Source organism: Colossoma macropomum, unplaced genomic scaffold (assembly GCF_904425465.1).
Source record: "Colossoma macropomum unplaced genomic scaffold, Colossoma_macropomum, whole genome shotgun sequence".
NCBI lineage: Eukaryota > Metazoa > Chordata > Actinopteri > Characiformes > Serrasalmidae > Colossoma > Colossoma macropomum.
The window spans coordinates 25,254,862-25,267,654 of record NW_023494803.1 but is presented as its reverse complement, the minus strand read 5'-3'; the positions used below and the strand labels follow the sequence as shown (position 1 = coordinate 25,267,654).

Below are 12,793 nucleotides of genomic sequence, written 5' to 3'. Positions count from 1 at the left end.
AGGGAATGGATATAGTGTAACATGTATTGTAATAGGCCATCAATCCCAGACTAAGAGAGGTTGCAAAGTCTTGGAGATATAGGTAGTAGCTTTGTTTACATGATCAATTTTATCAGTTTATTAAAAAGAAATTATTCAAAACAGAGAATTGCTGAATAATTTCACATCATTATGTCACAACTGACCATTAGAAACGAAACAGTAAAATCACAGAGCATCAGGAAGTTCTCACAGTTGGATGACATCGTGTAACCCCCTGGGAGGGACGGAGAGTACGACCACACCACACAGGTGAAACGTTTTCAAGCAATGAAGATGTCCAATTAATTGGTAATAATTAATATAAAACATGTTTTCTCCCTCCCTGCGATAGACTGGTGACCTGTCCAGGGTGTATCCTGCGTTCTACCCAATGACTGCTGGGATAGGCTCCAGCTACCCCCGCGACCCAGAAGGATAAGCAGCTTAGAAGATGTGTGTGTGTGTTTTCTCCCTCTCAATGAGGATGTTCATTTTAGTAACATTAGCCACCAGTGGCGTACTGGCAGTGCAGGTGGGGCGGTCACACAGGTGCCCCAAGCATAGGGCAGGGGGCCCATAAAGTCTTTAATGAATGCTTTATATCACTACTAATGTCATTTTACACTCATAGGTAGCTATATAATTTAATAACATACATCAACCACTGCCCTACATCAGAGCACCAACTTGGTAGAGACAGTAAGCAACCAAATTATTGTTTATTTTGTTTTTAGCATTACCGTATAGTGGGCATTTATTTATTCATTCATTCATTCATTCATTTATTAATGAGAAGATCCAGATGGGAAGATCCAGGTTACGCCACTATTATCAACAATGGTTTGCACAAGGTGGGTCTGCTATTTGGGCAACATTTAGCCAATGAGGCCTCAGTAAATAACAAGTCAGCTTTGCAGTTGTTGCACATGAAAAGCCTATGCAGTGAACAACAATTTCCCTGGAAACTGAAAGCTTTAAGCTTGTTAAACAGCCTTGAGGAACATCAATGACACTTTTCATCCTAACCATAGATTTTCTTTTACCCTCCCTTCAACTGGCAGGCGTTACAGGAGCCTCCACTCCCGAACCAGCAGAGTTTCTTCCCTGAGGCTGCGACCCTGCTAATCTCCACACCTCCACTTTAACTGCATCTTTGCACTTACTGTACTGTTACTATGTCCTAGCATTATTGCCTATTCATATCTGTACAGTCTATTACTGCACAATTCATATGTGCACAGTTACTGTACATTTTTTGTACTCTGCATACTTATCATTTTACATATGCTGCTCTGACAGTACATACTACCTACAATTGGATTCTCTTCACTCACTCTGTATATATGTATATTATATTTATACTTGCAACATCTACATTTCTACCACTCTACCGTCCTCATTTGTACACATTGTAACTGTCAGTTGTCAGTTACTTCCTGCACTTTATATGTAAATAATACTGTGTTCTGCACTTCTGGTAAGATGCTAAGTGCATTTCATTGGCTCTGTACCTCTACTCTGCACAATGACAGTAAAGTTGTAATATTGCCTAATAACTAAATTTCAAACATTTCAAAATGGGTTTAATTTCCTAAATGTGTTTAAAAGAAAATAACCACTGTTTCAGCTTCATTCGCTTACGTTTCTGTCTCGTCCGCCTTCTTTCTGTCACAGTTAAACGGCCCAGCAGCGGCGTGACTTTTGTTCCTCCTTTCCGCGCCATGATTGGCCAGAATTTTGGCTCCTGCTCTATAATTCGCTAATAGGATCTCATATGCTGTGGTTTCATTGGCTAGTATGGAGCTCGTCATATTTGCTATGATTGGCTTGGCCTCTGCTTCCTGCGCTATGATTGGCTAGTATCACCGTTTCCCTTTAACTCTTAGTAACAACGCCAAGTTATTTCTTTTAGGGCTGTTTTATTTGTTGTTGTTGTTTTTTTTTTTACTGTAAAACACCACCAGCACAGAGGTTTGCATTCATGTCGTGTTTTTGTCGCATTTTTAAATTTGTTTTGCCTGTTGGGTTGCATTATTACACTGCCAGGTGTCTTTTCCGATTTCTGCCGGTTTAGTCTACTAGTCTCCGAGAACAAAATGAATCTCCAAAGTAAATGGAAACAGAACAGCACGTGTTTAAAATAACCCAAAATCACTGTTTGTGGAAACAGAGCCTGTTGTGACATTTAAAGTAAATGTCTCGACTGACCTACATTGATGACGTTTAGTACATAATAATTGTGTCTTTCTTTTTTGTGGTGGGACACTAGGTGGCACAGGTGATACAAAAATGTTTTTTTTTCCTCTCGCTCTGCTTAGTGCAAGATTCTCAACTCCAGTCCTGGAGACCCACTGCTCCATCGGGTTGTCACCAATAATGTCATACTGAATCAGGTGTGCTGGGGCAGGGGACTAGCTGAACCTGTGCAGCACAGCCGTTCTCCAGTACTGCAGCTGAGAACCGCTGTGCAGGCAGCCACAAGCATGGTCTGCTGTCTTCTTAGAGGCACGCCCCCTCGCACATTGTATGTCCCAAAACTGAATATTAGCTTAATTAGCACATTGACTAAATATTGCATATAATGATTTGTGTATTGTTTGTTTTTATCCCTCAAGGGTTTGAAATTTTATATTGCTCATAGAGAGTTTCCATTAAATCCTGATTAAATGTTAATATCGGGTGGAATATCGGGTTCTCCTCTAGTCACACGAAGGTTCAAAACTCGTTTATTACCGTCATACACTTCTTTTAATTAATGTTATTCATATTATCTCGCTTTTTGTTATTCCATTTTCTTTATGAATTATTTCATGAATCACAATCACATGACTGTGAATATTCCAGCTAGTATTCACTGTGCTGTAGTTTTACATTTACCTGTAGTCATTTTTGTTAGAAGCAAATAAGAAGCTTCCATTCTTTCCATTAAAAAAGCTGGCCTTTAATGTGGTGAAAAGTGTCCAGCATTTTTTTCTGGATATTAAAGTTACGTGACCCTTGGACCTCCATACAATATTAGTGTAGTGTACGTATTCAAAATGATGTTATTTAAATGTAGACTACTGGAAGTACATTGTTATGATATTGTATGGGGAGTCATGACTTTGAATTCAGTTTTCTGTCTTTAATCTTAAATGCATCTGGAATCAGCCCCAAACCACCTGTTAAATCATTAGAATCCTCCACACTGTGATATCCACTCATCTAAAAAGCCAGATCACTTTACAAAACCACCAGGAACCAACAGAAACACTTTTTTTCTATGTTTTTTTTAGCACGGTTAAGTTTGACTGAATTCATGTGGTGACTTGCGAGTTCTTAAAGCGCGTGCAAAGCCTGTAACAAAGAATTTATGTGACTATAATTATCATGTGCTTGAGTTTCAGACAAAATGTACTGTAAAAATTCCTACAGGTGTCTTAAAATTTCAAATAAAATATCGAAACCTCTTCAGAGCTTTAACAACACGTGCATCAACACTGCATCTAAAGATTAATGTTGTCTGAGCTCTGTGTGCCATCTCATAAAATATTCATTACTGTGGTGCTACCTTTCAGAATCTCAGGTAGAGGAAGACTGAATAAAGATGTTTAAGAGCAGGTCTAAATTTTACCGCAAACCAGGCTGCTGCGTAAACCTAGACGCGATTCCACGTGTGCGCTTTACGCACGTACACACAGCCACATCCACACACATCCACACACACATACACGCACTTGAGTGAAAAGAGTCAGGCACTCTCTCAAGCACACGGCAAAAATGCCGAGAGAGAGAGGTCTTAAGGGGGAGTGGAGCGGTGCAGAGGAGCAATGGCGCTTCAGGCTGTCTACCTCACACCCTCTTCAGCGCGTCCTCTTTATCAGTGTTTTCCTCGCTTCTTTGAGACGAACACTCTCACATCCTCAGTGTCTGGACTACCAGCCCCCCTTTAAGCCCCCTTATCACCTGGAGTTCTGCAACCATTATGAGATGTTTGGCTGCTGTGACCAAAAAACGGACAACCTCATCGCGGAGAGGTACTGGGACATAATGGACCTGCTCGGTGATGAGGGATATGAACTGTGCGGTGATTTTGTGAAAGACATCCTCTGCCAGGTAGGCGCATTCATCACCCAGCACATGGCTACAGCCTTCTGTGGACAATGCTCAGCTTCAAATGGTCTGGAAATCTCATTGATTCACCAGCCACACACTGTAGCATGTTCATTTGGGCACTTATATAGTTTCCTGTACGTGTGTAGAGTGGGCTGTATTAGATCAGTGTCGTTTTGCATTAATTCTCTTTGAATTCATCTAGTTGTTCAGCACTTTTTCAAAATAGTGTAACTAAGAATGTAAAAGCAAAAAATGCTGCATTCAACACTCTTAGATAAAAGGTATGAAACTGTCATTGGGCAGTACCCCTCTTGTCACTGGGGTGGTACCCTCAAGGGTACATCTCAGTACATTTAGTCAGGAAACATAATTGTACCATAATCCATTTAAATTATATTTTTTAAATTTTCTATAAATTTGTACTTTTCCACTGGGGAAAAACTTGTTTAAGGTACAAAATTGGACCTTTAAACCACTGTTGTATCTTTAAGGGTATATGTACATTGTTTGTACCTTGATGAATGAAAAATGTACATGCACAGTATCTTTATTTCTAACAGTAAAACTGAGGTGGGTAATAAGGCAAAAATATTGTATCACAATACTAATATTTTGTCACGATACACAATACGCATCATCATATTTCGTTTTTCTGAGAGTTAATAAAATGGAACAAACAAAACAGAACATGTAGTGCCACATATAAAAATAATAATGATAAGACGAAAAAGAAGAAGAAGAAGAAGAAGCAGCAGCAGAAAAAGAAGGAGAAAAAGAAGAATAAAGCTACAACTGTAATGATTTTTATTCAATGTTTAACAAACTGCACTGCACTAAATCCAGTGAAATATATCTGATTATGCTCACTTTGTAATGAAACATGTAGTTTGTATTCTTTTAGTACTGACTCCCTGATTATGCTCAGAAAAGCATATTGTGACATAATTTATCATGATAACAATAAAAGGTCATCACATCACTCACCTCAAGTTCATTATCCATTCATTATCATTCTTCTTATTTAAAGTGTTTAAAGGTTTCTTGCACTAATCTGTACATGAGCCAAGCCAGGTGTGCAGTAAAATATAGTAAAATATTGCATTCAGATCTTGAATTTGCACTGTTGCTGGCAATGTTTTACAGGAGTGCTCGCCTTACGCAGCACACCTGTATGATGCTGAAGACCCGTACACTCCAGTGCGCCACCTCCCGGGTCTGTGCTTCAGTTACTGCACCAACTTTCATACTAAATGCCACTCCGTGGTCAAGTACTTGACGGACAGTAAGATCCTGCAGGAGTTGTGTGAGAAAGACCGTTCACAGTTCTGCAACCTGATCAACTTGCCTGACCAGGACTACTGCTACCCCAATGTGCTCCAGAACAACGATCTGTACAGTAACTTGGGCAAAGTGGTGGAGGACCCCAAAGGTTGCTTGCAGCTGTGTTTGAAGGAGGTGGCCAATGGGCTGAGGAACCCTGTGCTGATGCTTCACAGCGGTGATGGCACCCACCGCATGTTTGTGGCCGAGCAGCTGGGCTTCGTTTGGGTTTTTCTGAGGGATGGCAGTCGTCTGGAGCGGCCTTTTCTGGACATTAGTGGCGATGTGTTGACCACGCCATGGCTGGGTGACGAAAGGGGCTTCTTGGGTCTTGCCTTCCACCCACAGTACAAGCACAATGGGCGCTTCTTCATCTATTACTCCATTCTGGTCAACAGCAAGCTGGAGAAGATTCGCATCAGCGAGATGAAAGTTTCAGCCCATGACATGAACGTGGCAGATCCCTACTCAGAGAGGTAAATGGGATAGAGGGTCATTTATGAGGCATATCTGACAAATAGGGTAATATGTTGCACATTTGGTTCATGTCTCCTAACAAGATCTTATTGGGTTATTTTAGGGTGCTTCTTGAAATTGAGGAACCAGCTGCAAACCATAACGGCGGACAGCTTTTGTTTGGCCTGGATGGATATCTTTACGTCTTCACTGGAGATGGTGGAAAAGCAGGGGATCCTTTTGGAAAGTTTGGAAATTCCCAAAACAAGTAAGATCCACTATGATTCCAGTAGAAATAGGAACTTAAGTTTATGAGCATATCTGAAATTTGTCCCAAGGCCAAAGTAATGCATGATTTATTACAGTTTTTTTTAGGTGGGAAAGAACCTCAAAAATAAAAGCCAAAGAATCCTTCCCAGTCAGCACCTTAAACATGTTCTTCTTCTTTAATGCAGGTTTTAAAGGCCTACGATGTTATGTTTTAGGTTAATTGTGTGCTCTTTTCTGACCTCAGATCAGCTTTATTGGGAAAAGCTCTTCGCATTGATGTAGATGGAAGCAGTAATAATGGAAAGCCCTATAAGATTCCTCCAGATAATCCCTTCATCAATGATCCAGATGCCAGGCCTGAGGTCTATGCTTACGGCGTACGGAACATGTGGCGCTGCTCGGTGGACAGGGGAGACCCAGTAACTCGCTATGGCAGAGGGAGGATTTTCTGTGGTGATGTGGGGCAGAATCGCTATGAAGAAATCGACATCATTGTGAAAGGAGGAAACTACGGCTGGAGGGCTAAGGAGGGCTTTGAATGCTTTGACATCAAATTATGTCAAAACTCCTCACTAGGTGAGCTAAGCTGCATTGTCTAACGGTGAAGTCACATGCAAACTTACAGCTCAAAGTCATTTGTTTGACTTCAGCATTTGTTAATACCTTACGGTACTTTACATTCCAAACTGGACACAGTCAATTTGGGGTCACATTACAGCTTATTGGTTGTTGTTAAGTAAGGGCTTTGCATGGCCCTCATAGAGTACTGTGCAAAAATCAGAGCCCACCCTTCATTTACTGAAACAAGAGGAGATCACATATAAAACAATCCCCTTATATAAAAAAAGAGGAAAGTCAAAGGAAAATAAGTAAAAAAACAGAACTTTCCAAAACAGGACCACAAAAAATATCATCAAAAGACAGAGAAAATGGGACTAACAACCATGCGTGGTAGACAACAAAAACTGTCAACATCAGATAAACAGTACTTAAAACTTTCATCTTTGAGAGAGAGAAGAAAATCAACTCTTGCTTCAGATCTGAAAAAACCCACAGGTGTTTCTGTCCATCCTTCCACTGTGAGAAGACAACTCAACACTATGAATCTAAAAGGATGTGTAGCTGTCAAGAAGCCATTACTGACAGAAGGAAGGAGACAACAATTTTGCACTAGAACATCGAAACTAGACAAATTAGATGTAGAGAAAGTGTTTTGAATTAATGACACAAATTTACAGTGGGCAAAAGCTTCCCACTTCTAAGACTGAACTCTACAGGTATGAAAAATGTACCTGCTTATTTCTTTGAAAATCTAAGTGCAAGTCTTCCTAAAAAGAATCAAAACTGTAATAAAGGCAATCGGCAGGCATAATGTGTAATTTCTGTTAAATATATTTATTAATATATTTTATATTATAATATTAATATATTTAATATATTTTCTGCCTTTTTCTCACCCATGCAAAATTAAAAACTTAAGGCAATTTTGACTGGAAATTAATAAATGAAAGCCGATCTCTGGTTTTTGTACAGTACTGTATGTCCCTCGTGCTAAACGGCAGACTTCTAAATCCTTTTTCATGATCCAGTTCTACCTGCAGCACTTAGCGTACCAAAGAAAAGGGGATAAACCACAGTCTAACTGAACACATATCTTTACAGATGACATTCTTCCTATTTATGCCTATGGCCACCACATTGGAAAGTCAGTGACTGGAGGTTACGTTTACAGAGGATGCGAGTCACCCAACCTCAATGGTCTTTACCTCTTTGGAGATTTTATGAGTGGGTAAGAAACAAAGGCACTATAGAAATTCGCCTGAAAGCAGAGCTCACGTTTATTGCCTTTCACCTTAAAACCAAGGTCTTTGTGCAAAATATATAGGTGCTCAAATCTCAGTGGAAACCTATGGTTTAGGATTTCAGTTTATCCAAAGAAACGTTGAGAAGATAATGATGATTGCTTTTTTTCTTCGTCCAGACGACTGATGGCTCTAGAGGAGGATAGGAATAGCGGGAGCTGGAAGGAGAAGAATGTGTGCATGGGTGACACTAAGACCTGCTCATTTCCTGGCCTTATCAATCACCATCACAAGTTTATCATCTCATTTGCAGAAGATGAAGCAGGTGGGTTCCTGCCAGAGTACTTCAAATCCCCAAGAAATACTAGTCATTACAGCTGTAATGCTGCAAATGGCATTTATGCAACACTGATTTATGTGTTTTCTATCATCTTTCGTGAAGGAGAACTTTATTTTCTGGCAACTTCATACCCAAGCTCAGTGTCCCCCTTTGGAACTGTCTACAAATTTGTGGACCCATCTAGGTAATGTATGCTGAATATTACAATTTGGACAAATGCTTCACATGAAAGGGCAAAGAATGTTATTATAAGAAAGAATATATTACGGAAACTGAATATTTTCTCCCCCAGCAGAGCACAGATAAAATACCCCATGTCTAGATTCTCTAATTAGAAGCTAAACGAACTACTGTTTGTACTGTGGTAATTTAATTTTGTTTAAGACAATGCCAATTACAGACATTTAGGAATCACTACAATTGATTCTTGTTCATGAAATATGTTAGTATCTATTGAATCAGCGTGAAAGAATAAATACTGTGAGCTAAAACTGCCTTTGAAGTGTGACGTCACACAAACAGAGAAATCATTTACCACAGGAGGAGTGCTTTCACATTCTTTCCTCAGAATTCTTGAATCTTTAGCTCATGCTTGAGCCAAATGGCCTTTTTCCAGTCTTCTGGAAAGCGTGCGCTAGAGTGCACTCATCAGTAGATGGATCTACTTAGCATTTAACCATCTTAACTTATTATAAGTACAATCAATCATACGATCAGTTCCAGAATAGCTATTATATCAAGTAACAAGTCTGATTTTGCTCTATGCTACATAATAACTCTGCTTTTATGGATAGGATTTAAATATGACACTGATTGACTCACTTGAAAAACAATAACGTTTAATGAAAATTGCTTGCTAATTAGTGTCCCCTCAAAAGTGTCCCTAAAAGTAGTCGTGTTGATTCTGACCTTATCAGTCCACTGAAATATCTGCACAAACCTATCTGCACATCCGAAATCAATCTTGCTAATCGCTGTACCATACTTCTGTCCCAGCTGTTCCTTATTCTCAAACTCTCTTCAGTTCTTTACACACTTTCACAGACCAGTGGAAATATCAAGAACTGGATGCCAAGGGCAGCAGAAAATTATTGGTCGTAAAATAGAGTTCAAAGCCCTAGCAAGTGCAATGACCTGGGCATGACTGTCCAGAAGCACCAGCCTTAGAATTACCTTCACTTTTCACTGGAATATTCAATGTGGCACTCACTTAGCGCTAGATGACGGTGTGACAGCAACACATTTTGGTACCTAGGTCCTCTACTAATAGAGCAGAAATGTCAGCTTTAGAGATGTCAGAGACAGAAAATGACAGATATTTGTGGTGCAATGCTTGAAATGCTGTAATAATATATTGGTTCATAGTTGTTGAGGGCTTTTCAAAAACTGTCTGCACAAAGTAATGCAAACATGAAATGTCATCTGTTTACAGGAGAGCACCTCCAGGGAAATGCAAAAGCAAGCCGCTTCCTGTGAAAGTGAAAGGAAAGAAGATGCCATTCATACCCCGAGAATGTAAGCCAGTTCATCTTTGCCCATCTTCGTTGAGAAGTTTCTTTCATGTTTCTGAATGGGGAAGTTGAGTTTAGTTAGGGGAGCAAGATCAGACCAAAATTGGAATCAACCAAGATTAGAATAGGTAGATTTTTGCTCCAAACATGCAAAAGGCATCGGCCAATTTATTATTTTCATTTTGGCCAATCTGTGTTGTGATTTTATGATGTAAATAACTGACGTAAATTGCTGCTTCACAGTTATGCATTGCACAAATTTAAAATGTTAGTTTGGCTCATTAAAGAGTAAATAATGCTATTTACAATCCTGTTCAAATGTTAGAACACCCCGGTCAAATTATATGTTTTGCTTACTGTTAACTTAAATGTGGCATACTTCTGCAGATTTTAAATTCAGCAAAAAATAATAATTGTGCTTTAAAACGTACAGAAGTGTGTTCTCCGCAGAGGATGTGTACTTAAAATTTAGTGCGCCTAAACCTTTTCGTGCTGTATACTGGATAAGAAAAAGTACTGGAAATGTGCTAGGAGAATAAAAATATCAACCACTGGCCAAATTGGCTAGAGAAAGAAATCAGAATCAGTCATAAAAATTCATGATCAGTGTATCCGTAGCTGAAGCTAATCATTTAATAGAATCTGCCTCTAATTCTCTGGGCATTTCCTGAAACTGTCACAGCAATTGTCATATGTCAATAACACTCGTTTCACACTGCACCTTTAAATTGCACAAGTTTAAACATCTCATGCATGACTGTTGATACAATTTCATCACTATACTCAGGTAGCTAGCTAGGTAGCATGCTAAAGTTTACCCAGCTAACAACAACTAAACAAGAATCACTACACTATGGTGCAACAACAAGTTTACAGCCAGACAAAGCAATTACTCAGAAATGTTATGTATGTTATTCTAAAACATATCAGAAAACACTGTGCAATGAAAAGGTAGCCAGTTAGCTCACTGAGGCTAACCTGACAAGGGCAAGAACTATTAAAATTGGGCACATTAAAAAAAAAAGAATTGAAATAGGGCCATGGTGTGATGTTTTGGGCTCAAATGCAAAGTTATTATTTATTAATTTTGTAATAAAAAAAAGTTTACTTTGTTTCTGATCAAGTATTTTGAGGTTATAGGAAATATTTATGTTGTCATAGATTAATTAATGCCTTCATAAACACCATTATCTTTACAGGATTAAATGAATTAGCATTTGTGCTTATTAAGAAAACCAGTATTCACCAATACTAAGATGCCTGTAAAAACAGTGGATCAATACCGTATGTTGTTCTGGATTATAGTATGGCCTGAGGCTGATGTACTGTACACGTGCCTAAGTAGGGCGGAGGTTACTGGGGCACTGAGGGGGAATATGTGTTAAACACGTATTTGAAATTTGAAAAACTGTTGTTTTCATTTTCAGTGACCGTCCTGGATACCAGTGAAATACCTACAAGACCACCACTTAAAGCGATCAAACGTCCCACCAAACCACCACTCACTTATCCACCTACAGTGGATGCAACAGCTATGCCAAAACAAAAGTCCTTGAATGGAACATTTACAACAAAAGCACCACAAACAAAAAAAAAGAAGACATCGTTGTATAAAACGAAGCCCAAGGGTAAAAATATCAGCAAAGAAGCACCAAAGAAAACCACTCCTCATCAGAAGACCATATCACAGACCAAGAACTATGTTGAAAAGGATGCAGGAACCCACAACATTTCTTCAAAAGCCTCAACTAAAGGCCAAAAAACGAAGCCGACAAAACAAGCAAAAGCAATAAAACCAACAAAAACAACAAACATGGACAAATCAGCTGTCTGGCCACAGAAGACCAAAAAAACGATGAAACCTGTGACTTCAAAACCCAAGGTAACAGGACCCAACAAGGTAGCTGCTTGGTCCCAAAAGACTAAAGAGACTGAGAAAGGACTAAAGAAATCTGTGACTCTTAAACCTAAGCTAAAACGTCCCAACAAGAATCAAGGCAACAGCGAAAAGCTGAAGGAAAGCTCTCTCCCGAAAAAGATGAAAGTATCTTGAATGTCGCTGCTGGTACAACCTGAGCTGAATCTGAAATGAATAAACCTTTAATACAGCTCGCAACACAACAATGAAGATGCCAAGTTGTGTTGATCATGTTGTGTAAGAAGGCAGAAACAGCAACTCTTTGCCACGTATACAGACCCCAGTCTGCATGCCATATGAGTGTTCTTCAAATGTTGATCCTAATTTGGCATGTGGTAATGTAATTAGTACAGAGCAACAAAGTTTTATGTCATATTAACACAAAGCTAAAAAGGAGTAACTATATATAGACAGGCAAGAATGCCCATGAATGTTTTTTTAAGAAACATGATTCTTTGAGACTAAAATATTCTGTTGTAAAATGTCAAAATTTTATGACCGTCTTAGGGAGCACAGAAATAAGCATTTTTGATCTAAAAGAAAGTTCTGTAAAACCACAGTGGAATTGGTATGTCTTTAAATAAACTCCACTGAAAAGCCAAAGATCAAAGAGCAACATACAGAATGCATAAGGAATGACTGGTACTTTTTTGACAACTATTACATTATTAACCTATGTACTATTTCAAGTTCAAACTTAAACTGCATTTGTCCCCCCATTAATATTTTCCTCTTGATCCAGAAAAGCAGAAAAAACAGGATATCATACAGTGTCTAACCCAATCCTGCTCAGAAGACACACCATGAATTTTTATTTTTATTTTTAATTTCTTTTTTAAAACTTTTCAAATATTTTCCCCATACTTGGTTTATAAGTAGTAAAAAAACTTCTAAAATCTCAAACAGGCTGCATATTGTCACTGTCATAACAAAACTTTGTCACTAAAATGTAAATGATAAAGGATAAGGAAAAACATTCTTAAGTTTTAATGTAAGTTAATGTATCCAAGAAATTCCTGACCTTTCTATTGGCCAATTCAAGTTACATTTTGATATAGCA

The 12,793-nt window shown here is 38.7% G+C and overlaps 1 protein-coding gene across 1 annotated transcript; it reads left to right on the top strand.

Moving 5' to 3' along the window:
- The first annotated feature begins 3,748 nt into the window (after positions 1-3,748).
- hhipl2 (HHIP-like 2) lies at positions 3,749-11,868 on the top strand. The gene is made up of 9 exons (XM_036592625.1): positions 3,749-4,116; positions 5,260-5,912; positions 6,017-6,160; positions 6,407-6,738; positions 7,825-7,951; positions 8,144-8,289; positions 8,407-8,488; positions 9,737-9,819; positions 11,243-11,868. The coding sequence occupies exons 1-9, from the start codon at positions 3,781-3,783 to the stop codon at positions 11,866-11,868; spliced, it is 2,529 nt and encodes an 842-aa protein (XP_036448518.1). The 5' UTR covers positions 3,749-3,780.
- The last annotated feature ends 925 nt before the right edge of the window (positions 11,869-12,793 follow it).